The following is a 25,796-nucleotide window of genomic DNA, read 5'->3' as shown; positions in this document are numbered from 1 at the left end:
AGTCCCAGATGCCACACTAGGCTGTAGGCTACAGGATTCGATTTACACTGCTGGATGTCAGTTTTGCTTTGACTTGATTTTAACTGTGCCCTGGTTCTTAGTTTCTTGAAATAAGAAGCATGTAACTTATTTTTCACTTTATAGTATCTCAAATTAAGAGATGTGGGATTTTTAAAGAGAATTTAGGCTTTTGCCACTATACCTGACTAAAGAATTAAACTTTGTAAAGACTTTAGGACTTGCAAAGTTATGCTGTTTTATATTGTGATATTAACATGAGATCTTAACGATGAACAAGAGAGGAAAGGTTATGCATTTATGAGTCAGGTTGGTAAGGGGTCAATTTGCCGGGTAGTGTTTTTGTCACTTTGACACAAGACAGAGTCAGCTGGGAAGAAAGAACCTTGGCTGAGAAAATGGCTCAATCACCCTGGAATGTAGGCAAGTCTGTGGGGGAATTTCTTGATGAGTGGTTGGCCTCAGAAGGCCCAGTTCATTGTGAACAGAACCACCCCACCCTTGAACAGATGGTCATCGGGTATATAAGAAAGCAGGCTGAGCAGACATGGAGAGCAAGTCAGTAAACAGCATCCCTCATGGTCTCTGCTTCAGTTTCTGCCTCTCAGCTCCTGCTTTGGCTTCCCTCCACAGGTCACTGTGATCCAGACATGGAAGTCAAATAAACTCTTTCCTCCCCGGGTTGCTTTTGGTCATGGTATCTACCACAGCAACAGAAAGCAAATTAAAACAATGTGGCTTATGTGTGTATGATGCATGTGTACATGTGCATTCCTGTATACATGTGTGTTATGTGCATGCAAGCAGAGGCCAGAAGAGGATGCTAGGTGTCCTGCCTATTAAGTATAAGGAAATGGGGGACTGGAGAAACAGCTCAGTAGTTAGGTGTCCACCCTGCTCTTTCAGAAGACCTGAGTTCAAATCCTAGTGCCCATGTCGAGCAACTTAAAACTGCCTGTAACTGCAGATCCAGGGCATCTGACACCTCTGGCTTCCTTGGACACCTGCAAACATGTGCACAGAGACACAGGAATAAAAATAATTCTACAAAAGAAAATGAAGTGTGCGCCCCAATTCAGCTAGAGGTGGTTCCTTCCTTCAGGACAGCTTAGGCCTACAGAAGTTGTCACACAAATGGTGGGGAGAGCGTATGAATGTCTGACAAACCATATTCCTTCTTCCTTCCCTCTCTCCAAAACAAAGCATAGGCTTATGGTTTCCATGAAAACTCACCACTGAAGGCTACTGTGAGCATTTGCTGGGTGCTAGGGAACATTAGGGGATACTAAGGGTTTTCTTCACTGAGTTGATGTCTTCTGACTTTATTAACCAAAGCTTTTCAGATAGAACAGTTGTACTCTGAGGAATTATTTCTAAAATACTGAGGACTTGATAGTCTTTTTTTGTATCATGATAGAATATTCATAACATAGAAGCTACTTTTTTGACCCATTTGGGTATGGAGCTGTTCCACACACTCACACTGTGATACCCAAGTTCACACAGCCTTGGGGTAGCTACTGTTTAGAAATGGCATATGACCAATTCCATGCAGTACAGCGTTTCATCCCCCAAAAGCACACAAAGGCTTTAGATAGCACAGCTCTGCTTCTCCGAGGTTAAGGAAGGGGTGCTTGTCCTGCTGGATTCAGGGTAACCACAAAAGCAGAGGTTTTATTTGGTTTGGTTTCAGGAGAATTGACAGGAAAGTTAACACCTGCCTTCTCTTTCTGAGAAAAAGGAGGAGAGGAATGTGTGTGCCAGCCGCCTCCCTGCCTCCTTCCTGACACCTTCCTCCCTGGACCTCCTCCAGGCTCACCTGGTCACTCTCAATGACAGCACGTGCCCATTCGTGAGCCTTGTACAGCTCATGCCGGCGGTCTGGCTTCTCCTGGAACCGAGGTTCCTTTTTGGCTGGGTCATCGTCACCAAAACAGGGCGACTGCGCTTTGGGGACAAGTTTTACATCATCAACAAAGATGAATGGCTTGAATATGGACCTGGAAAGAAAGGAGAGCTGCTTCAGTCAGGCTGAGCTTGGCGCCTGGAGTATCCAGTGATGAGCCAACTGAGGCAGGCAAGTCAGGCCGAGGGACACAGCTGTGTGCTTTAGTCGCGATTTCTATAAAACCAACAGCCATTTACAAAGGCTGATGTCAAAACAGACTTTTGCTGCTCTGGAAGGAAGGCCCCCTTTTGTTGGGAAAGAAGGGCAAGTAGACACAGTGCTGCAGACCGGGGCAGAATAAGCCATGTATTTGAATGGAACAGAGGGCTGGTGTGGTTTTCAGTTTTGATCGTAAGGGTCTACTTTCTTGAAAAATCTTTGAAGTATCTCATAGACTAGAGGGGGCCAGATTAAGGTGATATCAGCTAAGCCCAGAGGCCCCAGAGGGGACACAATGAGGGAAACAGAAAGCTGGTGGTCTAAGAGTTAGGTGGAGCAGAGAAGGTGGCTGTTACCGCCTGCTCCAGTGGACTCCTGTTCTCCTGCTTGGAGGAGATGCAAGAGTCCAGGTACATGGCACGTGTACCTGTGCATACCTAGGTACACATCATGTAAGTACAGTCATTCATATAAAGAGCTGTGCAGAATGAGAGAGACCCACAGTGGACTAACAGCTAAAAGAAAGTCTTATTCTTCTCCCCCTCCCCGCCCATAGAAAACCCTGCTGGGACAGAGGTGCAATTCTGGCAAACACCCTGGGGGCCACTTGCAGTAACAATAGGAGAAACTGAGCCTTTCACACTCCGTGGGCTCTGACGCATTTGTGTGGTTTACACGTTTTCTTCTCTCAGCGTAATGTGGCCCACTATGAGAAGCCATGAAGAGGTTAAAAGGGAGCTGGGATGTTGAATTCCTCAGCTCTGGCGTATTTGAGGCTAGGGGCAGTCAGAGCTCCCTTGTTATTGTGCCACACAATCACAGGCACTGTGACCTGAAAAGGACCATGAACCAGTCACCCTTGTGGTCTTAGATACATCTCTAGATTTGCAGCATAAACATGCCTCAGAGGCCTGAACCCAGCCCTGTTCCACTGAATCAGAATCTGCATTCAGCAAGGCCTGAGGGGATTCATAATAACTCAGATCAAGGGACACCAGTCGTGAGCAACAGGCTGATAAATGACCTCTAGATTTCTTTTTCAAAGCTGTGGTAGGAAAGAAAGCTCAATAGTAAGTCCCAGGTTCATTTAACCTGACCACCAAAGGCAACTCAACCTCTGCATCTGAGCTGCAAGAGTGAGTAGTGCAGGCTAAGGACAGGTATCTGTGACTCTCCTGTCCTGTCAGCGAGACTCAGTCATCAGAAATGATCCACCAGAAATTCTCAAAGAATTGGTGAAAAACGAGGGGCCAGGTGGGCTGGAGAGATGGCTCAGTAGTTAAGATCACCAGAGTGGTGTGGAACAATTCTGTACTCTGTCAATGATGTTTTAAATAAACGCTGATTGGCCAGTAGCCAGGCAGGAAGTATAGGCGGGACAACCAGACAGAAAGTAGAGGTGGGGCAATGAGAACTGGAGAATTCCGGGAAGGAGGAAGCCCATTCCTCCCCAGGCCTGTCCCAATCACAGAAGAAGGAAGATGTGATTGCCCTGCTGAAAAAGGTACTGAGACATGTGGCTAACATAGATAAGAATAATGGGTTAATATAAGTTATAAGAGTTAATAAGAAACCTGAGCTAACGGGCCAATCAGTTTATCATTAATATAGACCTCTGTGTGATTTCTGATTTTTGGGGGGCTAAACGGCTATGGGACCTGGCGTGAAGACAGAAACCAGGCAGGACAGAAACCTCAGACAGCATCAGAAAACTTGCTGAGGACTTGAATTCAATTCCCAGAGCCCATAGGCAGTTCTCAACCTTCTGGAAGACCAGTTCCAGGGCATCAGAAGCCCTCTTCTGGCCTCTGCAGGCACTGCATGCATGTGATGCATAAAGATACATGCAAGTAAAAACACTCATCCACATTTTTTAAATAATATTTTTAAATGAGGAGGGACTCAAACAGAAATTCTCAAAGAACTAACAAAAATATAAAACAAAAAATCCGACCCATTTCTCGGCCCTCTCTGCCAGACCGCACAAGACATACCTAACGAGGCTGTCCCAGGGCCCCTGTTACCCAGCCATTACCACAAGAAATCCCAGAATAGAGGGAAGCTACCCATGGTCACAGGAACACATTTCCACTTCCTGCAGCCTCTTGGAAATGGATCTTTGCTTTCTCTTCTCTAAACTGCTGGGTGTGAAGGGGGAGTTAGTACCAAGCTTCAAACTGCCTGAACCAATTGTGATGACCTCATTAGGGAGAAGAGAGGGAGAGGAAGAAAGAAGCCAGCACCCACGGCATCCAGACTTCTGCCATCAGTTCTTCCGGTCTCCGACCATACAGTTGTCAATGCCGTAAGCACCCACCCTGTACCATAAGGCAGCAGCACTTAGATGGCTGCGTCAGTGCATGTGGTACAGCAAACACCTGGTCGGCACAGGGATCCATCTGCCCACATGGTCCAAAGAGTCAGCTCAGGGCTGTACCACACAGAGCCAGTGACCGACAGAACTGCCGAGGAGTTGAGTAGATGCTCCTTGGAAGGAGTTCTCCCATTCTCTCTGATCCCAGGGCACGCGATATCCATCTGTGACATGCTACCTCCTCAGTCCACCAACCTCTACTCTAAGAGGGGGGAGTGGTCTCTTCCAGAGAGCCCTGCCCTGCTTGCTGTGCGTGGGAGGCCCTTGCCAAGGACCAGGTGTGGAAGCCCAGTTGCTCTAAACTGAGAGAGAACGGGGGCACAGACAACTGGACAGAGGCTGGGTGGGGGAGTGAGAAGTTGCTCTGCATCTGGGCAGATGTAAGGCCAGTAGTTTTTCTCTGCTTCTCAAGTGCACTGGGGTGGTGGCTGTGGTTTCTTCCAGTGCCTAAGCCCACCCTGCTAGCTCTGTGCCTTTCCATTGTCTGTTTCTATGAGGCATGTAGACTTGTCATTCCAACTTCAGTAAGTTCCTGCCATCCATAGGTTTGCTTTTTTATTAACCTTCTGCATCCAATATATTAAACGAAATGGAGTGAGATGTAGGAATTCAGCGTGTCAGTCTTCCTCACCACCTGCTGGATCTCAGTTACTTAACGATGCTGTCAAGCGCCAGGTAGCTTTTCTAAGGCGATGTGTACCATATGTTTAGCCGTCTTAGCTACCCTTTCTATTTGAAAACTGAACACTAAGTATTGAGCAGGTACCCATAATATTTGGATCTGTCAAAACTTCCCCAGATATCCTTTTCAGTCTGTAAAAAAGTCAGCATCCTCAACTTCTAAAAATATAAGGCATGAATGTGTGGTTGATGGTAAGCTTGAGATTGGATAAATCATATAAAGAACAAAACCATATAATTCTAGTTATGATAAGTGGTAACAACTGTTGCTAATAATTGACTGAAGAAATACCTGTCACTCGTGTTTCATCATCATCTGGCCCATGCTCTACAAAGAAAATGGGGGGGGGCACACTGCAGTGTGAAAACAAACATCCTAATTCTTGGCCAATCTTTAATGCAAAGCACATTTATGATTCTCAGTAGATAAGGGCATCTTTCCACATTCGAGCCTCAGATGGCAACTTCTTCAATGCACTTGAATGAGTGCTAATTAACGCCCACAGAGATGAAATGACTTGACCAAGGTCACACAACGAGGCGGTGTCAAAGCTGAAACTGCCTCTCTGAGTTATGGCTGTACCTCCCAGACACCAGCACGGGCCACACTGCTCCAGGCAGGAGGGAATGGCCCCATTTTACACATGAGATGACTGAGATTCACAGAGTTCAGTGCTTTGTCCAAAACTGCATTTCAAATAGGTGGCTAAATTCAGACAAATCTTCTCAATGTGAAGTAAGCTTTCCCCACCGCTTCTCACTCTTAATCCTCCTTGTGGCTTTATACACATGTATTACTATAAGAAACAGTAGCTCTGGCCAGCCAACAGTCTAACCTCAGACACACCTTTGTTCCTGCTGAAGAAAAAACACTTCCCAAGGGACTATGCTGGGCTCATCTTGTGACCAAAGTCGCTGAGGGACAGGAAACACAAGAAAGGAGCAATGCACTGACTCTAGCTCTAGATGAATCTGTTCAACCCTGACCCCAGTGGGGGGGAAACCTGCGCATAATAACCAGTTTCCTTCAAAATGTAGGAATCTTTCTAAATGGTGCATCTGTGGACATACGCCAATGTCACTCTAATCTTACTGTTGGCTGAGATCAGAATCACTCAGTGGAGGAGCGTGCACTGTACAGGAGCACTGGGAAGGGAGATTGTGTAGGAGCACTGGGGACAGTGTGCAGGAGCACTGAGAAGGGAGATTGTGTAGGAGCACTGGGGACAGTGTGCAGGAGCACTGGGAAGGGAGATTGTGTAGGAGCACTGGGGACAGTGTGCAGGAGCACTGAGAAGGGAGATTGTGTAGGAGCACTGGGGACAGTGTGTAATAGCACTGGGAAGGAGAGTCGAACTTGGGGAGCACAGGAGTAGAACAGAAGCTTGGAGGTACTTTGGAAGGTCAGAAGTATAATAGGGAAAGGGCAGAGAGATGACGTAGAGGGATTCAGAATGAAACTGAATAGGATCTGGGTGCCATTTGGTCCACATATGTTTGTGTAATTTGTGCCCTGTGGACCCAGCAGCCTTTTATATTCCTCTAGGAACCAACAGGTAGCACCCAAGGCTGACAATTACCCTGATGATACAATCTGGGCCAATCCTTGAAGGGTGCTGTGCCTTGTGTCTCTCAGCGCCATCTCTCCTGCTAAGGTGACTGTAGTTAAGGGGACCATACCTTCTCCCCTTGGTGTCCCCATCCTTGAGTCTCTGGGAGCTTGCTTACATCCACGGCCTCTCAGTGCTGTCCCAGTCTAACAACTATACCTCTCAAAAGAAATAAGTTCAGACTTGTGGTGTTTGCCGACTTCTGAGGTATAAACGCTCTCTGTGGCCCATTCAGCCACCAAAGACACCACAACGCGTGGGCCGGCATTGGTGAACACAAGTGCTCTGGCTGACACATACCCTAAAAGTCTACACTTGACCGTCTCTTGTTTATCCCCTTTGGTTTTTTGAGACAGAGTTTCTCTGTAGCCTTAGCGTCTGTACTAGCACTCTCCCTGTAGACCAGGCTGGCCTCAAACTCACAGAGATCCCCCTGCCTCTGCAGTCCAAGTGCTGGGATTAAAGGCGTGTACCACCACTGCCCACCTGGCACACTTGACAGTCTTAAAGAGCCAAGGTACCTCTCTAAATATCCTTTCCCTCCCAACCTGTCACACCAGTGGAGCATCCACAAGTTCTGGTTTCTCAGGAAATGGCTCCTGCAGGTCAGATCCGGCTCCCCACAGCCAACCAGAATCGCTCTGTCAGTAAGGGAAGAGCCTGCTGACTCAGCGGAGTGGTGACATGGTAGACTCTGTCTCCTCAGCAAACTGGATCAATGCCTTCGCCTCTCCCTCAAGGGCTGGTTCTGCTTCCCCTGTCGCTCTCAAATTCATACGAGAGGAGGGGGCATGGGAGACGGAGGGATAAAGGGGAAAGTCATCGGATGTGAAGGCCAGCTAAGATCTGCAGGTTAGCGTGTGGGACATGACAAAGAAGTACCCAAGCAGACGGAGCCCAGGCAGAGGCTTTCCTTTGGTCCTGATACCAACTAGGAGGGGAAATTCACTGTCTCGAAGCATCTCTGTATGTTAATATTAGCAGACAACTGTGAGATCGCCTAAATTACAGCACCTGACTACAAAAGATAGCGTTCAGTGTGCCCAATCACAGAGCACAGGCTGAGAACTGCAGTCCTGAGTCACCGTGGGTGACACAGCCCGCTTCACCACAGAAGACAATGCTGAACTGTCTTCTCAAAGGCCTGTAATCATCTACGGGGTCTTTCAATTAATTTAACTGGGAATAATTTCTTTTAAAACTACTTTAAAATTCCCATTAAGTACCTGAAGGCGATTTCACAACCCATTTCTATAATTGGATTAAGCTGCCTGCTTCAGCCTGGGCAATAGGATTCCTTTCTCTGTGTGTTCTGGAGATGAAAAGTCTTATATCCTATGCAAAGTTAGAGCAGGGCCTTCACACAGCCGGGCATTGGAGCATAGTTCATCCAGACCCACTACTTGAAAGACTCCGGTATCTATTTCCAACAGAAGACTGACATTCAACATATAACTGGATATAGTGGCACATGCTTGTGATCAAGCACTTAGGATGCACAGGCAGGGGGATTGCTGTAAGTCTGATTCCAATCTAGCTACCAAATGAGTTCTGAGACAGTCAGGGCTACAGACAGAGACTGTAAAAAAGCAAAATACATTAGAAATCCCCTAAATCCTAAAGTGGAGAAACAATAGGTTTAATATACAGGTCTAGAAAAGACAGCAACCTAACATGCCAATAGGTGCTAAGAGGCAGTCGTCATCGGGAAAATGCAAATGCTCACACACTGTGGTGGGAATTTAAGATGATACAACAGGGGCAGGAGATAGCTCAGAACATAGAAGCACTTGCCACCCAAGCTTGATGACTCAAGTTCAAGTCCAAAGAAACCACACGAAAATCCAGATAACAGTAGTGTTCGCCTGTAATTCTAACAGTCCGACAGTAAGATGGGGACAGAATCAACTGGAAGTTCAGATATGCATCTCAGCAAAACAAGAAAGACCCTGTGCCCAAAACAGGCAGAAGAAGAGAACTGAAAATGTCTTACCTCTTCATGTGTGTCTGTGTGCATGCACACACACATAAAAAAATAAATGTAAATTTAAAGAAAAAGAAAGAAAGAAAGACTCCTGTAGCCTAAAGAGGAGTACACCTTGTACACCTTGGCAGAACACTCCGGACTCAGAAACAAAACTCTCGCTGCCACGGTAGACCCCTGTGGGCCCACAGAGCCCTTGGGAGACCAAGTCTTAGCCTTGAAGGGGCCTGGACACAGAGAAGTGAAAACTGGGATCTGCAAGGCCAGAACATGGAACTAAAATCAAGATGAGCAGACGGAGCTGTGGGTGGGGGCATCCAAAGGGAGTACAAGGAATGTTGCAGAGTGGATGGCACCGGAAAGGGCCAGCAGCAGGGCCGTGAGGACGGCTGAGCTGGTTGAGTAGAAGGTAGGGAAAGGACTGACTGGAACGTAATCGCTAAGGCGGTGCACATCCAGCCAGTTCTGGTGGTGCAGACCCGCGATACTAGAAGTGGGAGACCTAAACCCCTGGCTGTTCTTCTTAGAGGATGCCTCCTCAGCACTGTTCAGGACTGCCTCCCAACTGAAGCAGGTGGACAGAAAGCAGCTCTCTAAAACCCATCAAAAGATGGCAGGTACTTCCCTCTGTACCACCCCTGGGCCATTTTGTCCAGTAACTCACAAGAACTGGGTCTCTCTGCAAACCTTTGGTAGCCCTGTATCTGGCTCTTACTGTGTTTTATACATCTCCATCTATAACACAATGCTTGGCCTATGATCTATACTTAACAACAATAACTGGGCTCTGTGACTAGAGTGAGCCCTATGAGGCTGTGATCGAGCACCACCTAAACACAGCTCCTGCACTACAGTGCCCAGGCTGAGAACTGAGAAAAGAATGCAAGGGAAGGACATGGCCAGGAGCTTTGGCCTGCCAGAGGTGTTTTAGACAAACCTGGAAGGATCCGGGGTCCCAGTGAAGTAGTGGATGCACGGTGAACTTCTGTTCTGAGGCAGGACAGACACTATGCTGGCTGTAGTGAGGAACGATTCGGAGTCTATGCAGACTCCACTGGCTTTGTCTCGTAAGATGTTGATCATCGTCTGCACTGTGATACTTTCTGGGAGAGAGAGAGGGGAAGGAATGTATAATTATGAAGGCTGGCAGCCAAAACGGAGTCACTTTTTTCTTTCTTTACTTCTCAAATTCCCACTCGCCCTGATCAACTCTGGCCAATGGGAGATGAGCAGAAACAGTGCATGCTCATCTCGGGTCACATCCATGTTTGGTCCTGCACTTCTTCCTCCCGCCTTCCTGCTGAGTGGGAGAAGCCAACCAGTGGTTCACAAACTGCAGCCCAGAGTTGAACAGAAAAGTCCCCAACCCTGGACTGTTTCTATCTATCTAGATGCTAATGTGGGAAGGAAATAGCTTCTATTTCCTTTAAATCATATTAATTCAGATCTTCTAGAGCAATGACCGAATAGACACATAGGAAGCCGTGAGGTCCTAACATGGCCCTCCACTCTCTCACCTTAACGCCTACTGGCTGTTCGGGGTATGGATTCTATTTGAAGAATTATCAAACACTGATATTCTTTTGGTCTGGTCTCTTTAAGGGACAAGCCACGCCCACTCCCAGCCACTTCTGACCTCTCTGTCGCCATCTTAGCCTTCCTTCTGTCCCCTCTCTCAGCGTGTGCACATGTCTCCTCTATGTCTCTCTGTCTCTCTGTCTGTCTCTCTGCCTCTTCTTTAAGTAATAAATGTTTAGCCTTATGTTTAGCTTTATGTTCATTTACTCCGCCGTCTGCTCACCGGCCCACCTGCTCTCCAGGCCGCATGGCAGGACCAGCCTATCGGGGTCTCCACCCGCCCACGGCGAACCTGCACCGCTCTAGCCGTCTCTGCCTGGACTAGCGGCTACGGTCATGCCACATTATATTTTTAAAGAACAAAAAACACAAAGAGAATGAAATGAAACACAAAGAAGCATTTAGAGTACTCAGACTTTGGGCTCTAAAGATGAGTGGATGAAGTCCCTGACTACATGCGATCCCATTCCATCATGTCCTTCTGTGACTATGGGTCTATAAAACAGTCTTTTAGCTGGATGTGGTAGTTCATGCCTATAATCTCAGCATTCAGAAGGTTGAAGCAGAAAGGGCACTGATTTGAGGCCAGCCTGGGCTACATAGTAATTTCCAGGACAGCCTGAGTTACACATGGAAACCTTTCTCAAAATACAAAAATAAAACAAAACCAAACCAAAATATGGTAGTTATGTGAAGAAGTAGCTGGCCAGCCTTGGACTCCAGGTTTCATGTCAGAACCTGTAATAGATTCACTCTTCCTCAAAACTCCTCCCCAAAGTACCAAAACCAGGCATGCAAGCCACCAATCCCACTCTCAGCCTGTGTGCACCAAGATGGACTCAGCCAGGGGCAGAATGGCCCAGTACAATGCAGGTCCACTTTGTAAATCTCTGTTTACATTTTACACAAACTATTAGCAATGGCTTTGATTTCGTTTCCTACCCAATGTCTTGATTTCCTGCCTCACCACCATATTAGTTTTAATCTGTCTCTAACAGGTTGGCAGTGTCTCTGACATCTTTTGTGTGTGTCTCTGCCCTTTGGTTAGTCCCTGCCATGTTTCCTGCGGCGGTGTCTGCAGGTGGTCCGCACTGTGCAGGGGCACCTGGAGTTAGCACAGGCCCCTCCACCCTCTGCTTCCGGTAAACTTGTGCCGATTTAGGGCTCATGTTTGAGCAGGATAGAGAATTTCATCACTAATTCTGTTTTAGCTTAAAACCTTTAGAACTTTTTCACAAAGATCCTCCTTAAATATGAGTACTTCCATTCTAACGCCAGTGCCACCTCTTGCTTGCCTAGCTCCAGTCAAAGGAGAAGGGGGGGTAAGCAAGTAGGTGCCCATACCATGGCTCCTACAAAGCAGACTGCCCGCAAATCCACCGGTGGTAAACCACCCAGGAAACAACTGACTATAAAAGCCGCTCGCAAGAGTGCGCCCTCTCCTGGAGGGGTGAAGAAACCTCATCGTGACAGACCTGGTACTGGCACTCCATGAATTCAGATGCTATCAGAAATCCACTGAACTTCTGATTTCCAAACTCCCCTTCCAGCGTATGGAGCAAGAAATTGCTCAGGACTTCAAAACAGATCCACACTGCCAGAGTGCAGCTATTGGTGCTTTGAAGGAGGCAAGTGAGGCCTATCTGGTTGGCCTTTTTGAAGATACCAACCTGTGTGCTACCCATGCCAAACGTGTAACAATTATGCCAAAAGATATCCATTTAGCACACTGCATACACGGAGAACGTGCTTAAGAGTCCATTATGAGGGAAAACATTTTATTCTCCAAAAAAAAAAAAACACCCTTTTCTTTTTCTTCCTGTTATCAGTAGTTCTGAATGTTAGGTTTTTTCCCCCATGGGGTCAAAAGGTACCTAAGTATAATGAATGAGAGTGGAAAAATAGGGGACAGAAATCAGGTACTGGCAGTTTTTCCATTTTCATTTGTGAGTGAATTTTTAATATAAATGCAAGATGTAAAGCATTAATGCAAGCAAAATGTTTCAGTGAACACATTTCAACAGTTCAACTTTATAACAATTATAAATAAGCCTGTTAAAATTTTCTGGACAATGCCAGCATTTGGATTTTTTTAAATAAGTAAATTTCTTATTGACGGCAACTAAATGGTGTTTGTAGCATTTTTATCATGTGGTATCTTCCATCATTCACTGTACTTTGCTGAGTTGTTCTACATGCAAGTACATGTTTTTAATATTGTCTGTCTTCTGTGCTGCTCCTCCAAGTTTGCTAATAAAATACATTAAACAATAAAAATTTAAAAAAATGAATACTTCCATGCCTTTATATACAACAATTTCTACAGCAAAATCCCAAAGCAATATTCTACATCGAGGGTCAGAAAACATTTTCCTAAAGAACCAGAGAGAAGATAGTTTAAGCCCAGGACCACGTGTTATCCACCACACTGTCCCCATAGCAACTCGGCTCCAGCACTGTTGGATGAAGGTGGCCATAGGCGGCACAGAATGAAGTGAGTTTGTGCTACAGTTGGACTTGCAATGTTCTCCAAAGACCCAAGAGCTGAAGGTTTGGTCCTCAGGCTACGATGCTATGTGAGAGGGAATATTATAAGGAAGATGGGTTCATTGAGGATGCGGTCTTGAAGAGATATGGGGACTTTGCCCCCCATACACCCCCCACACACACTTCATTGCTTCCCAGCCACCATGAGGCAAGCAGCTTCCTCAACATGCTTCTCCTGCGGTGACACCTGCTCCCACCTCAGACCCAAAATCAACAGAACAGCTGATCATGCACCAAAATCTCTGAATCTGTAACCTAAAGCAAACATTTGCTCATGATAAGTATTTTTGTTTTAATCTCTGGCATTTTGCTACACTGACTAGCATAGCATGGCTGTTTTTGAATAAAACTTTATTCACCAAAGAAGCTGCTGCTAGAGGACATAGTTTGCAGCTATTAGCTCTAAATGATCTTTTGGTTGACAGATATGCATGTAGAATTAGCAAATACAAAATGTGACCATTATAGGCCTAGGGGCAGTGTCTATCCACACAAAAAACATGGAGCTATCTTTTCAACACATTTACCTAAATATGGGTTCTTAACAAGAATTTAGGGATGTATGGCATTGATGTATGGCACAAATGGGTTATAAAGAGAATCCAGTTTGGTCCAGTGCAGAAATTCATGGATAGAAGCAGTAACCAGGTACCACGGGAGGATCTCAAAATGAGCAAAAGGCTTATCCTACAGGCTAAGTGGGCTGGAGAAGAAGGGTTCTAGCCAGTTTCTGGAGCTACAAGGAAGGCTGCAGTGAGAGCCACACAGGATCACATGACAGCAGTACTCACATCAGGAGGAATACGAAACCCCACGACTTCCTACAGGTGGAAGCTGCACATAACACACACAGGCTGTGTCCTCCCTGCACACCAAGGATGGAAGGTATAAGCTGGTCTTTAACGTGCAAGGCTTACTCTTCACTCCTCTTTGTCGACCCTCTAAAGTTCAGTCAAGAACCAAAGAGCAGAAGAAGGAGAATCGTAAGGAACAGGTTAACTTACCCTCTTGCTTTTCTAAGCTGTCTTTGCCTGCACAGCAGTCCAGGTGGTCATCAGCTGGAGAAAACACCTGGGCAAAATTGAATTCATCCTCTCCCGTCCACCAGCCTTTACTCTGAGCGTAAGTCCTGAGTTCTGGGTGCTCCTCGTCCATCTTCGTGGTAAGCGAAAGCTGATTGCAAATGCACCTCACTCCCTCTGCAAAGAGTCTGATGTGTGGTTAGTGGGGGAACCCCAGGACCGCAGGGAGGAATCTGTTCTGATGTGTGGTTAGTGGAGGGGACCTCAGGACTGCAGGGAGGAATCCGTCCTGATGTGTGGTTAGTGGAGGGAACCCCAAGACTACAGGGAGGAATCTGTTCTGATGTGTGGTTAGTGGGGGAACCCCAGGACCGCAGGGAGGAATCTGTTCTGATGTGTGGTTAGTGGAGGGAACCCCAGGACTGCAGGGAGGAATCTGTTCTGATGTGTGGTTAGTGGAGGGAACCCCAGGACTGCAGGGAGGAATCCGTTCTGATGTGTGGTTAGTGGGGGGAACCCCAAGACTGCAGCGAGGAATCACGTCCATTCCTAGGGAGAGAAACCTGAAATTCTTGATCCTTGCTCCAAGAGACGTCCTAAAGGTCTAGCCTGTCTCCATCAGACATTATTATAGCTTAGAGGGACATCAGCTTTACCGATTTTAAATTCACCAACAAAATGAAATCCTCAAGGCCCTTTATTTGGACTAAATAAGCCCCAAACATTCATGTCTGCAGGAAAATTGAGCAGCTCTTTGAAAGGACTGCCGTGCTTGCAAGACTTGGGGGAATCTATATATGCGATTCTGCTACAGCAGTGGTTCTTAGCCTGTGGGTCATGACCCCACTGAGGGTTGCATATCAGATGTTCACATTATGATTCCTAACAGTAGCAAAATTACAGCTATAGAGTAACAATGAAGATAATTTTATGGCTGGGGGGGTCCCTACAATATGAGGAACTGTATTAAAGGGTTGCAGCATTAGGAAGGTTGAGAACCACTGCTCCACAGGGATGCTCCACGACATTCACAGGCTCCTTCTCCTAGACGAGCGATCCTGCCACCACCATCACACACCTGCACAGACGGAGGGTCACTTGGTCCCTAAGCTTCAAGGGACTGTCTAGACTGCAGAGGCCAGGTTACCATTGCTAGGTCAAAAGGGTCATTCACATAGGCTGCTCCCAGGGAGCTCACTGAGCTTCCAGATTCTTGGAGAATGAAATAAGAGCTAAAGAAGAAGCTGCAATGGACCTCTTCCTTCCTGAACCCCTCTAAGGCAGAGAGAGCCCTTGCTGCCTGACTCCAGGTCCCTAGAAGCAAGATCAGGTGGACTGAATTTTCCCATGATGCCTTGCTTTAATGATGTAAACCTCCAAAATATGCACTCCTGACTGAGAGGCACTGGTTCTTGGCCATTCATTTTTTTTCCCCGGAGGATATCGCTAATATAAAATTTAATTAAGCAAAACAGAAAACAGTTTCAAACAAGTGAGTTTGATACCATTCATACTAAACTATTCAAAGAAAGAAACATTCTTGTGTACTTGACAGATGTTATTTTCCTAGAGAGCTAATTTACAGTAGACGTTTGTTTTTAAGACTCAGAACTGAGAGAACAGACTGTGTTAACTCCTACCAACATCAATCACAATGCTGATGGGGGTCAGAGAACAGGAAATCAATGAGTAAAAAGAAAATGGCTGCTGAAGAAGAACCGTTTAGTGAAAAACAACACTCATTTTGTAGAGATGGGCTTCTCTAAGCGATGCTCTGAAGGAAGCGCGGCTTCTGAAATGCAATTATAGATCAAAAAGTCTGAGATTCTACTTAAAAGCAACTAGACCGCTTTGAAGCACAGCCCAGTGGCCTTCCTGAGAGCCATTCGATAACATCACTTTATCTTAGGGGGGTTTCTGTAAAGGAGTTTTAAGTTCCTGCAGGGAAGGAGAGCTGGGGGTCTGGAGAAGGGGCTTTTGTTCTGCAAACACTCTAAGGCCTGTGAAGGGAGCTCGCACCCGCCCTGAGAGATGTGAGCTGGCCATGTGGATGCAGAAAAACTCCCTGGGCTGCTGGTGGCTTTGCTAGCCCATCCTACAGCCTATGAGAATGAGCAGACAATCTTCACATACACAGGAAACTGGTCTAGACTTCTCGGTCTTAGTAGGGCAACTTAGCAGGCAACACATAAATGTCTTGGGGGAGCCTTGGTCACTGGAACCTGTGCCCAAAATCAGGCTTGACTCCCAGTGACTGTAGAAGACCTGACTCAGGCCAGATTTGATTCTGATTACCTAAACACTAGGGTGGCAAACAGAAAGCATAGCTAATATCGTTCATAATTAACTGGTAAAGACTTGATAGTAAAAAATGTGCTGAAAAAAATGTGGCATGTAGAAGTTTAACAGGATACAAGTGTGGTGGCACAGTAGCTAGGTTACCTGGAACTCGGCTGGGGAGAACGGCAGTACACCTGGTGTGTGGTTATCATCCTGTCCCAAGGAGGGCAGGGGATTGCTGTCGACCAAATCTCTTTGGAACCATTTCTTTAGAAGCCCTTTAACCAACTCCAGAACCTGATCTCATTGGGAATCTGACAGAGGGTACTGAGGTGGTGCTACTGTCTCAGCCCTGCCCCGGAAGCGAGAAGCCGCATGAACTACAATGGTACTTCTCATGTAGATGGCCATGTCTATGCTCTCCTAGCAATGGAGACTCAGCCCTATGACCTGGTTGGCCCTGAGTGGCACTCGAGCGTCCTCACAGACCCAAGTTTCTATTTTAGAGGAACCGTCGTCAGTAGCCCTGGAGCTGAGAGTGACAAGGGATTCGCTGACCCATTCTGATTGAAGACTCCCCATTCCCTTGCCTAACTCAGTCATGGCTTATAGTCAAAACTAGATATATCCAAAGAGCAAACAGGAAGTGTAAAAAGTTGGATATGTATTTCCTGAGTCTTGACACCCTTTCACAGGACTCCGGATACATCTCTGGAACAGATCTCTGGAGGGGAGAGGCATGCCTAAGCCTGAAGACCAGCTCAGGGAGGACACACCACAGCATCCTGGCATTTCTGAAGCAGCCCAGCACATTCGACCAACATCACCCCAGTCTGTCCTATCCTTAAAACTCTACCCTGCGCCCCCTCACCTGTGATTCTCTCGGCAGCCCAGTACTTCCCGACGGTCTCCAGCACCCAGGCTTCGTCACGATCCACCAGCAGATATGCGCTCTGGAAGCTGTGGCAGGAGTGCGCATCTTCATAATAATTCCCACCCTGTCCGTGCTCGTCCAACAAGGAGACGATGATGTCTAAGGCCTCTTTGGCCGTCGTGCCCCGTTCTAAGCCAAGCCTGACAGAAATCAGAAGCATACCTTCGTCATTTCAGAGACATGATCATTACCATAGCCATCAAAGGCTGGGGACAAGGCCAGGTCAGGAAACATTTTAAATGTTCAGACCAATAACCGAACTAATTCATCGTACTTTAACTCAGAGTGCCTCTCTCGCACATCCAATTAAAACTGCAGGAATGTGTTGTCTTTACATAACCCCCTTCCATAAGAACAGACATCTCAGGGGCCAGTGGTTGCACTTCTTAGATGAGAAAATCAGCCCCTCCTTTCCCTTGGCTGATCTTAGCTCAGATCTAGCCTGAATTTCCTCCTGACTACAGCCTAAGAAAACCTTCACAGCCTGGATCAACTGTTATTTTACAGTGAGTGCTTCAGATACTGCGATAGCCTATTTGTATCTCCTTAAAGTTCGTGTTGAAATCCCAACACCCATGAGACAGTATTAGGAAGCAGGTCTTCTGGGAGATGATGAAGTTAAGGGGTGGCACCCTCATGAGCGCCACTCGTGTCCTTTATAAAGAGGTCGCCTCAGAGAGCTGTCTTGCCTTATTCCACCACTGGAGGACACACTAAGTAGGTATGAATCAAAATGCATCCACATTGGACGTTAAATACTGCTTCCTTGATCTTAGATCTCCTTGTTTTAAAGACTACGAGCAATACATTTCTATTGTTTATAATTATCTCATTGAAGTTATTTTGTTAAAGCACTCTATAGTGTACGGAGAAAACTGGTTCTAAGGTTTGATTGGCAGCCATTGTCCTCTGAGCATATAATTTGCTCAGAGATCTCATCAGGAACAGGTTATAATATGACTGGTTCTTTTTCTACATACTCCCCTGCTACACATCAGACTGTATCACCTGATGTTGCTTATAGCATCAACTATCAGAAGGACACAGGCTCTTTCTAAAGTGAGCCAGCCATCTCCCTTCCCCATCCCTATTGACAAATAAGTCTGTTATGGAGAGTACAGACACTGCCTTCTGCATGAAGGCGGCTCACATAATAGACTTGAGCTTCAGTTTTATGCCATCTATGAAAAGTGTCAAGGTTATCAGGATGTTATAAGGCAATACATATGAGAACACATAGTATGAATGGCCGGATCCAAGCTAGTAAACAAACAGCTTCAGCAGATGGAACGCCGTGGCACACAAACTCAGAGAGCATGGACCCAGCTCCAGCTCTGGTTATGCAAGATGCCCTTAGTCCTGTGACCTTTCCAGCCCTTTGTGCTCATACTGGCGATGTGCACACACTAATATCAGCACATAAGGTGCATTTGGTTCATGTATTCATTCATTCACTGGGGCTATTGCTCTGCTTGTAGGAGCTCACATCTTAGATGGGGGCAGCAGAGCTACTTAGGTGGTGACATAAGGCTGTCCTTGATAAATTCATGACTTGAGAAGAGATGACTATTTAAATTTACTCAACTTAATGTCTCCTAAGGGATGCCCCACTGTGCTGTCATAGAGAAAAAAAGGATAATGCAACCCGAGCTGCGGACTGAGCCCTGTAAAGGGTTTATTTCATAGTCACAGCACCATGCAGCAATTCATTTGACAGGTCTCCTTTTACATTTATTTAGGAAGACGATTACAGATTCACAAAGTTGAGCCCTAGGGCCTTGAAAGAGTAATAAAAGATTCTGAGCCTTGAGCTTCACAAATAGGGCAGTTAGGTTTCAAATTGTTGTCTGTGACCTCCCTTCTCCCCTCCCTTTCCTCCTCCCCATCAAAGATGGCACATTAACTATCCCTCTGGAATCAATAAAAAGAACAAACTCACTGAAATATACATTAAATAGATTCCCCTCTGTCAGGGTCACCATCTCCTAAAAGGAGGGGCATCTCAAGGATTTGGAGTAATGTCTTTTCCAGGGTCCTTGATCACAAGGCCTCGTGTCTCAATGCCCCCAGGCCTCTGCAGGTCAAAAGGACTCACATAAACATACTCCCGAAGCATGCGGCCACGGCTGTTTGCAATAGTCTTTGGAGGTTGGAATTTCTGTTCGGTATATTCCAGTGTGCATGGCTGATGTCCCCGCCTGCTGAAATTGCATCGAGGTTCTGTACTTGTACTTTCCCTTCATCCCAAAATGCAGGTAGAATTCTGATTTCACTGCTTCTCAGATCAACACCATGGGGTAAATGCAATCTATGCCTTTAATTCGTGTGACCATTCCCACCTGGGGAGGAGGAAAGGATTGCCTACTCCGCAGCAGCACAAGGGCAGGCAAGGACACTGGGACTGCGTACCCTCTATCTGAGCTTCAGAGGTACAGATGAGCCCCGAGTCACTGGACAGGAGGCAATCCCTCAGCATCCTAAGGCATGTTCTGAAGATGTCCCCACCCACACTAGCCTCCCAGAGGGGTTAGCTGCACAGGATTCCAAATTGGGCTTCTGGCCCAGTGCCTAAGCTGACTTGGTATCTGGTGGCTGTGCCTTAGCCTAAGAAAGACCAGGACAGAGATGGATTGGAAGGGCTCAGGCTAGTCCCATTTAGACATCTGCTTCCTTCCAAAGTGTTTTATCTAAGTTGTTCTAGATCTAAGAGTTAGATGTTTCTGGATTCAAGTCTTGTTTTGTGAAAAAAAAATAAGTCCCATAGCCTGTTCATGTGTGGGTCATTCTTCCCTGCCCATTCCTGAAAGGGGAGTTGGGCAAACGCCATCTGACTTTGGTTTAGGAGCCTGCCTGCTGAGCTTTGCCGTATCCATGACTCTGTACATTAGGAGGGGCTCCCCTCTGCACACCAAATAAGAAAAACTAGGTGAAAGCTGGATTGAGTTTGGTAAACCACTGCTATTCTGAGGCAATTAATGGAAAACGATTGCTAGCCCACCTGAGAGGACACTGCCTTAGAGGACTGTTACAAATCACCCTCCCCACTTCCTACCGCACAGCCTCAAGGTCCTTCTGGCTTGTGGCCTCGTGGACATTAAGGGTATTCTCAGAAAGGACGAGCACAGGGTGATGCTATGAACAGGAAGTCTATGCCCGTCTTCAAATGCTGCAGCCACTTCCGCTGTGTGGTGGCAGCCAGAGCTGTGAGAGGCGGCCGTGAGGACAGAGTCTTTGTAATGATAGCAGGGCCCTTACCAAAGAGACACAAAACCCGGCCCCTCTCTGCTGTGGCCAGCTGGACCTCGGATGGGACCTGTTGGCACTGTGATCTGGAGCTTCCCAGCCTCCAGAACGGAGATATAAGTATTGGCCATTTAAACCTTGCAGCATGTTATGTATTTGTTATAACACTCCAAACGGACTAAGAAAAGTGGTAAGTGAATGTCACGTGCTGTGTGAGCTTGAATTTTAAAATGTACGGAACGTTGTTGTTTTGGATTGAACTCCTGCAACAGGCCTCAGCTGGCCATCCAAACGGGAGCTGCCTACGCTAAATGTCCCGTTACTGGAGCGTTTGAAGGCAGAGTTAACCCACTCCCGCTTCAACAAACAATAGATTCTAGTCCCCCTGAGTCAGCCTGAGAAAGCCCCTGTAACTGTAGCGCTTAGAGGAAAGGAACCTGAAGTCACCTAAATGTTAATGGGTTTCTTTTTCTTCCCCGAGTTCTTCAGCTTCTCCTTTTCCCCTCTGTAAAAGCCCGCGTTCCACTCCTGCCTGCTGGGAGCTTCTTCTGTTTCCCAAAGGAGGGGCCGCCCTGATTCAGGCATCACGAGCAAACGCCCACTCAGTCGAAAACTAAATTTGCTGTCACTTCATCTTCTGACAGGGGAGAGGGTGTTGGAGACCTTTTGACTCTTTTCCATTTCGGTGTGATCTGTCTCAGCGGAAGAAGCAAAGCACGCTAATCTAGAGAGAAGTGGCACCCTGGTATTCCTAGCTCAGCCACCTGTTAGCCCTGGGGCACTGAGCAAGCCACTTAACTTCCCTAATTTCCCTCATCTACCATAAGGAATTAGAAGACCTGGCTATTCGGGTTGCTGTGATTGTTAAATGTGATAACACATATATCAAGCCAGTTTCCAAAGGGAGTTCAGGAAATTGTGGCTTTAATTACACAGGTCCTTCCTCTACAAGCATTGACTGAGCTTCCTTTCCCACCACCTGTGAGTGCCTGCCTTCACTTACAATGTACCGTAAAACCACAGGCCTTTCCAAATTTTTCTGACATGTGGAGAAGCTGATAGTTTGTGTTTAGAATTATAAGATGCCCTGAAACACTGAGACTGACCAGGTTTAGTGCCAACACCATACCCAGTTAGAAGTAGGAAGAGTCAGTCTGCAGAGGAATGGCTCAGAGGACCCAAGCTCAGACATCATGTAATGCTAGGTGCTCACCTGTAATTTCAGTGTCCTGGGAATTCAAAGAGGGCAGAATACACAGAGCAAGCTAACTGGTGAGACTAACCATGCTGGAAAGTTCTGAGTCTTATTGAGAGACCCCCCCTAAAGGAATGTGGTGAGAGAGATACAGAAAGATCCCAGACATCAACTTGGGGCCTCCTTGTGCATACACACGCATACATGCATGCACATCACACACACAGATACATGAAATGAAGACGGGATTGCTCTGCAGAAAAATAAAAGAGTGGTGCTGTTGTGTAAGGGATAGCACAGTGCATGGGCAGATGCAGTGCCCTGTGGAGTTGGCTGGCACCGGCCTGCTCTGACAACAGAGGGTTAATTAAATGTGAGGGACTTTTGAGCTAGTTGCTAATCCTTTATTGTCTTTAAATCTATCACAGCTGGCATTTTTACATCACAGGTGTTGGAAAGGTCGCAGTTTAGAGCTGACCCCTCCACGTATAGCTGACTTTTAGGTATTTCCCAGCATATCACTGTCTAATGGGATCCAAATGCTTCCTGGTCCTCATCTGGATAGAGGTCAGGAGGCATCATCAGGACAGGCAGGCCTTGAATGAATCTACATTGTAAGAGACATTTTGACTTCCAGAAAATACCCGCCCCCCATCTTATGTTGGCTCCCATCAGCTGCTAACCCCATCTTATGTTAACTCCTGCCAGTTGCTAACCCCCATCACCTTATGTTACTTTCCAGCCGCTGGATCCATAGTCACTAAACAAGCAATGCATGTGTATGTGTTTATATGTGTGTGTGGGGGGGTGGGAGGACTAGTCAGAGATCCATAAATAAGAAAGAGGGAGGAAGGGGAAAGGAAGGAAGGAAAACAGGAAAGAAGAAAGGAAGGGAGAAAGGGAGAGAGGGGGGAGAGAAGGAGGGAGGGGGTAAGGAGAAGGGAAGGAAGGAAGGAATGGACACCAAAACAAAGGCACAGCTTTGTTTTTTTGCACTAAGAATGAATTATACCAAGTGTTGCTTAATGCTTGCATTCTTAGACGCCCCCAAGAAGCACATACAAATCATACCTCTACCCTGAAGACAGTGCCTATTAAACCAAGGCTGTCACTCAGTTCTGTCTCTTGGAGCTGAGCTTGGACTTGATGGATGGGTGGAAGGCACAAAGGACCAGATTATGCGGATGGGAGCAGTTATATTCTTTGAGTACTCAGCCACAGTCTCCCAGACACTTGAAGCAGAGTGTGAAATATAAATAGTCTGCTCTTCCAGGAGCTGCCCAAGAGCTGGCAGCCGAGCACAGAGGACAAACAAGGACAAGAAATGGTGCTGACAGCAGAGCCAGGGGAGGCTGAGCCCAGCGGACAGCCATCCCCAATCGTGCGGCAGTACATCCTCCACCTCTGCTGAGGTAGACTGTGGGCCAACCCCACGTGCCATCATGCGGATGGGTTGCTGTGAATTTGTCTTTCTAGCAGATCCCTGGGCAGTGTTTCCGTGGAGGGCACGCTCTGAGACCAGCTGCCCTAGAATTTGCAGTAGTGTAGCTGTGACCTACATCAGTGGTTCTCACCCTGTGATATGTGTCACGACCCCATTGGGGGCTCAAAGGACCTTTACATAGGATTCACCTAAGACCATCAGAAAACACAGAGATTTACATTACGACTCATAACAGTAGCAAATACAATTGAGAAGGAGCAATGGAAATTGTCCTAGGGCTGAGGTTACCACATCATGAGGAACTGGATTAAAGGGCAGCAGCGTTAGGAAGGGTGAGAACCCCTACTCTACAGCATCCACATTTCTACAGCTCCCCAGTTAACATTGGGGGACTCTGGGCTCAGGAGTCGTTCTCAGGACTCACTTGGTGTGAGAGACTAGGCCTGGCCGGTTTAAAGCTGGGACCATACCCTGAACTGGACCCTGAACTTAGAAGTCTACTCTAGCTTCAGACTGTGCACCCCCTCCGAAAGCTGCCAGCTTGGAGCATTTGCCACACTGTTCTTACTGCAACAGCCATGTACGAGTCAGGGGATATGTCAACTTACATGGCTACGGGTCAGCCATCATCCACTCCTGCATTTGTTATTAAGCAGATCTCAGTAGCTCTCACAGCACCAATCATCCACCAACTACAACTTCTCTGTCTCTATCCTTCAGGCCTGCAGATTCACACAGAGCAGCGTATCCTCCTTGCGCATCCCAAATGCACCTGGCACAGAGCCTCCAAACACCCAAGGTCTACAGAAGGCTAGCCCTGGGATTTTGTACCACTTAGGTGCCATCACATCCCAGAATACCCTGCTTCCCCTCTCTGTCACCTTCAGTTGCCCCCTTCGATTTGTGACGTTCAATTAAAATTGACATTTGAAATGGAAGCTCTTAAGTTTCTTGTTAAATTTTAAGCTTTCAGTATTGTTTACATGTTACATACTCATCTATGTAGTCACTTCTGTGACACCCATGTGACATTTGTCTCTGATGTCTTTTACTTAGTGTATACCATATTTTCAAGATGCTATCTGTAACACACAGCGGTACTTAATATATTGATGAATACTGTTCCATTATCATCTATTCATTTTCCCCATCATCTTAGAATTTCTATTAAATAGAACTTCTTACAATACAGTAACTACAGGAGAAAATAATTCCCAATCCCACTGGCAGCTGGTTCAGAGAATCACCATCTTACCTGACCAGATCCATCCCCAGTAAGGCTTCTGTCTCAGCAGCTGGTTCTCTGGCATTGATGGCTTCATTGGCTATGCACACCCCATGTTCATTGGCTCCCATTTCTGCCCCCCAGAGCCAGGCAGGTCTGCTTATCACTATGGCGTGGGTCCTGGGAACTTGGTCAATAGAGATGTAAGTGCACTGAAAAGGAAGACAAGCAAGAAGGTACAGTCACGTATCAGAAGCCTTAGCTTCCATCCTGGTACTGACAACCCTGGACCATCACATTAGTAATGAAGCTGAGAAGCAAGAGACCCGAAATGCCCAGTTTCCAGACAGACACCTGGGGTAGCCTCAGGATCCCTGCAGTTTGAATGCCATTCTGCTTAGTTCAAGCCAATCTGTTGACAGTGCTTCCTCTCCCACCATCACTCTCAGCAGGTGTGGAGCTGCCCACTGCACTACTGTTCTCTGTTTGCTCAAAGTTCTTCATCCTCACGGGCAAAGCTCCAGCTGTATCCATGGTCCCCAAACTCCCTAGAAGCCATGAGTCTCTAGCTTCAAATGAAGCTTTACCCAGAAAGCAGGTACGAAGATGCATTGTCCGAAGCAAACAAAAACGAGACATCTGAGCCTCCTTGTGACTACTGATCCATGGGGTCTGCGGAACATTTGACAGCCTACGATCTCAGCATGGTAGAAGAGGGAACCCAGAAACATCCCTACCATTACACTTTCACATGACAAGGAGTCGCCACACACACTCACTCCCCTGCCAACCACTGGATTCTCATGCTAAGCAAGTGAAGCCATCAACAGGAAGAAGATGCCTAAAGGTGTACTTCTCAGCACTAACAGGGCCACAGCACATGCTACTCTGAAAACCTGAGCCTAACCCTGAAGAAGGTCACTCATTTAATCAATCAAATGACTCCTAAGGTGTTGTTAACCTCAGATCCTTCTGCTAGGGGCTCAGGATGAGGCTCAGTTGGTAGAGTGCTTTCCTACCATCCAGGAAGTCCTGACTTTGATCCCATAAATCAGGCATGGTGGCATACATCTGTAATCACAGCACTTGGAAGGTGGGACCAGCCTTGGCTACATAATAAGTTCAAACCAGCTTGGGCTATGTGAGATCCTGTTTTGTTGCAGGAGGAGTGCCCACTTGTTTGTCCCAGTCACCTGGTTAGCTTAGCCCCAAAATAACCACAAAGAAATTGTATTCATTAAAAACACTGCTTGGCCCATTAGCTCTAACTTCTTACTGGCTGATTTTTACATCTTAGTTTAACCCATTTATATTAATCTGTGTATCACCATGTGGCAGTGGCTTACTGGCTAAGTTTCAGCAACATGTCTTACTCTGGCAGCAGATCCATGGCATCTCTCTGACTCTATAATAGATATTCATCTATAATAGTCAAGCTTGTAATCATGTTAGTTAGATTTTCTAAATGTATAGAGATATATTTCAGTTAGATAGGTATTCTTCAACGCTTTCAGAGACCTTCAAAATATGACATTTAAATGTTTTAAGAACTTA

At 46.6% G+C, this 25,796-nt stretch overlaps 1 protein-coding gene and 1 pseudogene across 1 annotated transcript in view; one reads left to right on the top strand and one right to left on the bottom strand.

Annotated features, from left to right (window-relative positions):
- The window catches only part of Scrn1 (secernin 1), a 67,190-nt gene that overhangs the window by 4,484 nt on the left and 36,910 nt on the right, over window positions 1-25,796 (bottom strand). The window contains exons 3-7 of the mRNA XM_048440376.3: window positions 24,273-24,454; window positions 17,073-17,275; window positions 13,904-14,098; window positions 9,712-9,877; window positions 1,838-2,018 (exon numbers count right to left, since the gene is read on the bottom strand). Coding sequence (XP_048296333.2) covers window positions 1,838-2,018; window positions 9,712-9,877; window positions 13,904-14,098; window positions 17,073-17,275; window positions 24,273-24,454 — 927 coding nt within the window. The remainder of the gene's footprint in view (window positions 1-1,837; window positions 2,019-9,711; window positions 9,878-13,903; window positions 14,099-17,072; window positions 17,276-24,272; window positions 24,455-25,796) is intronic.
- On the top strand, window positions 11,698-12,106 carry LOC125404468 (histone H3.3-like; annotated as a pseudogene).

Source organism: Myodes glareolus, chromosome 6 (assembly GCF_982192425.1).
Source record: "Myodes glareolus chromosome 6, mMyoGla1.1, whole genome shotgun sequence".
In the NCBI taxonomy this organism is placed as follows: Eukaryota; Metazoa; Chordata; class Mammalia; order Rodentia; family Cricetidae; genus Myodes; species Myodes glareolus.
Note: the sequence above shows the minus strand (reverse complement) of the source record. Positions and strands in the feature narration are given on the sequence as shown.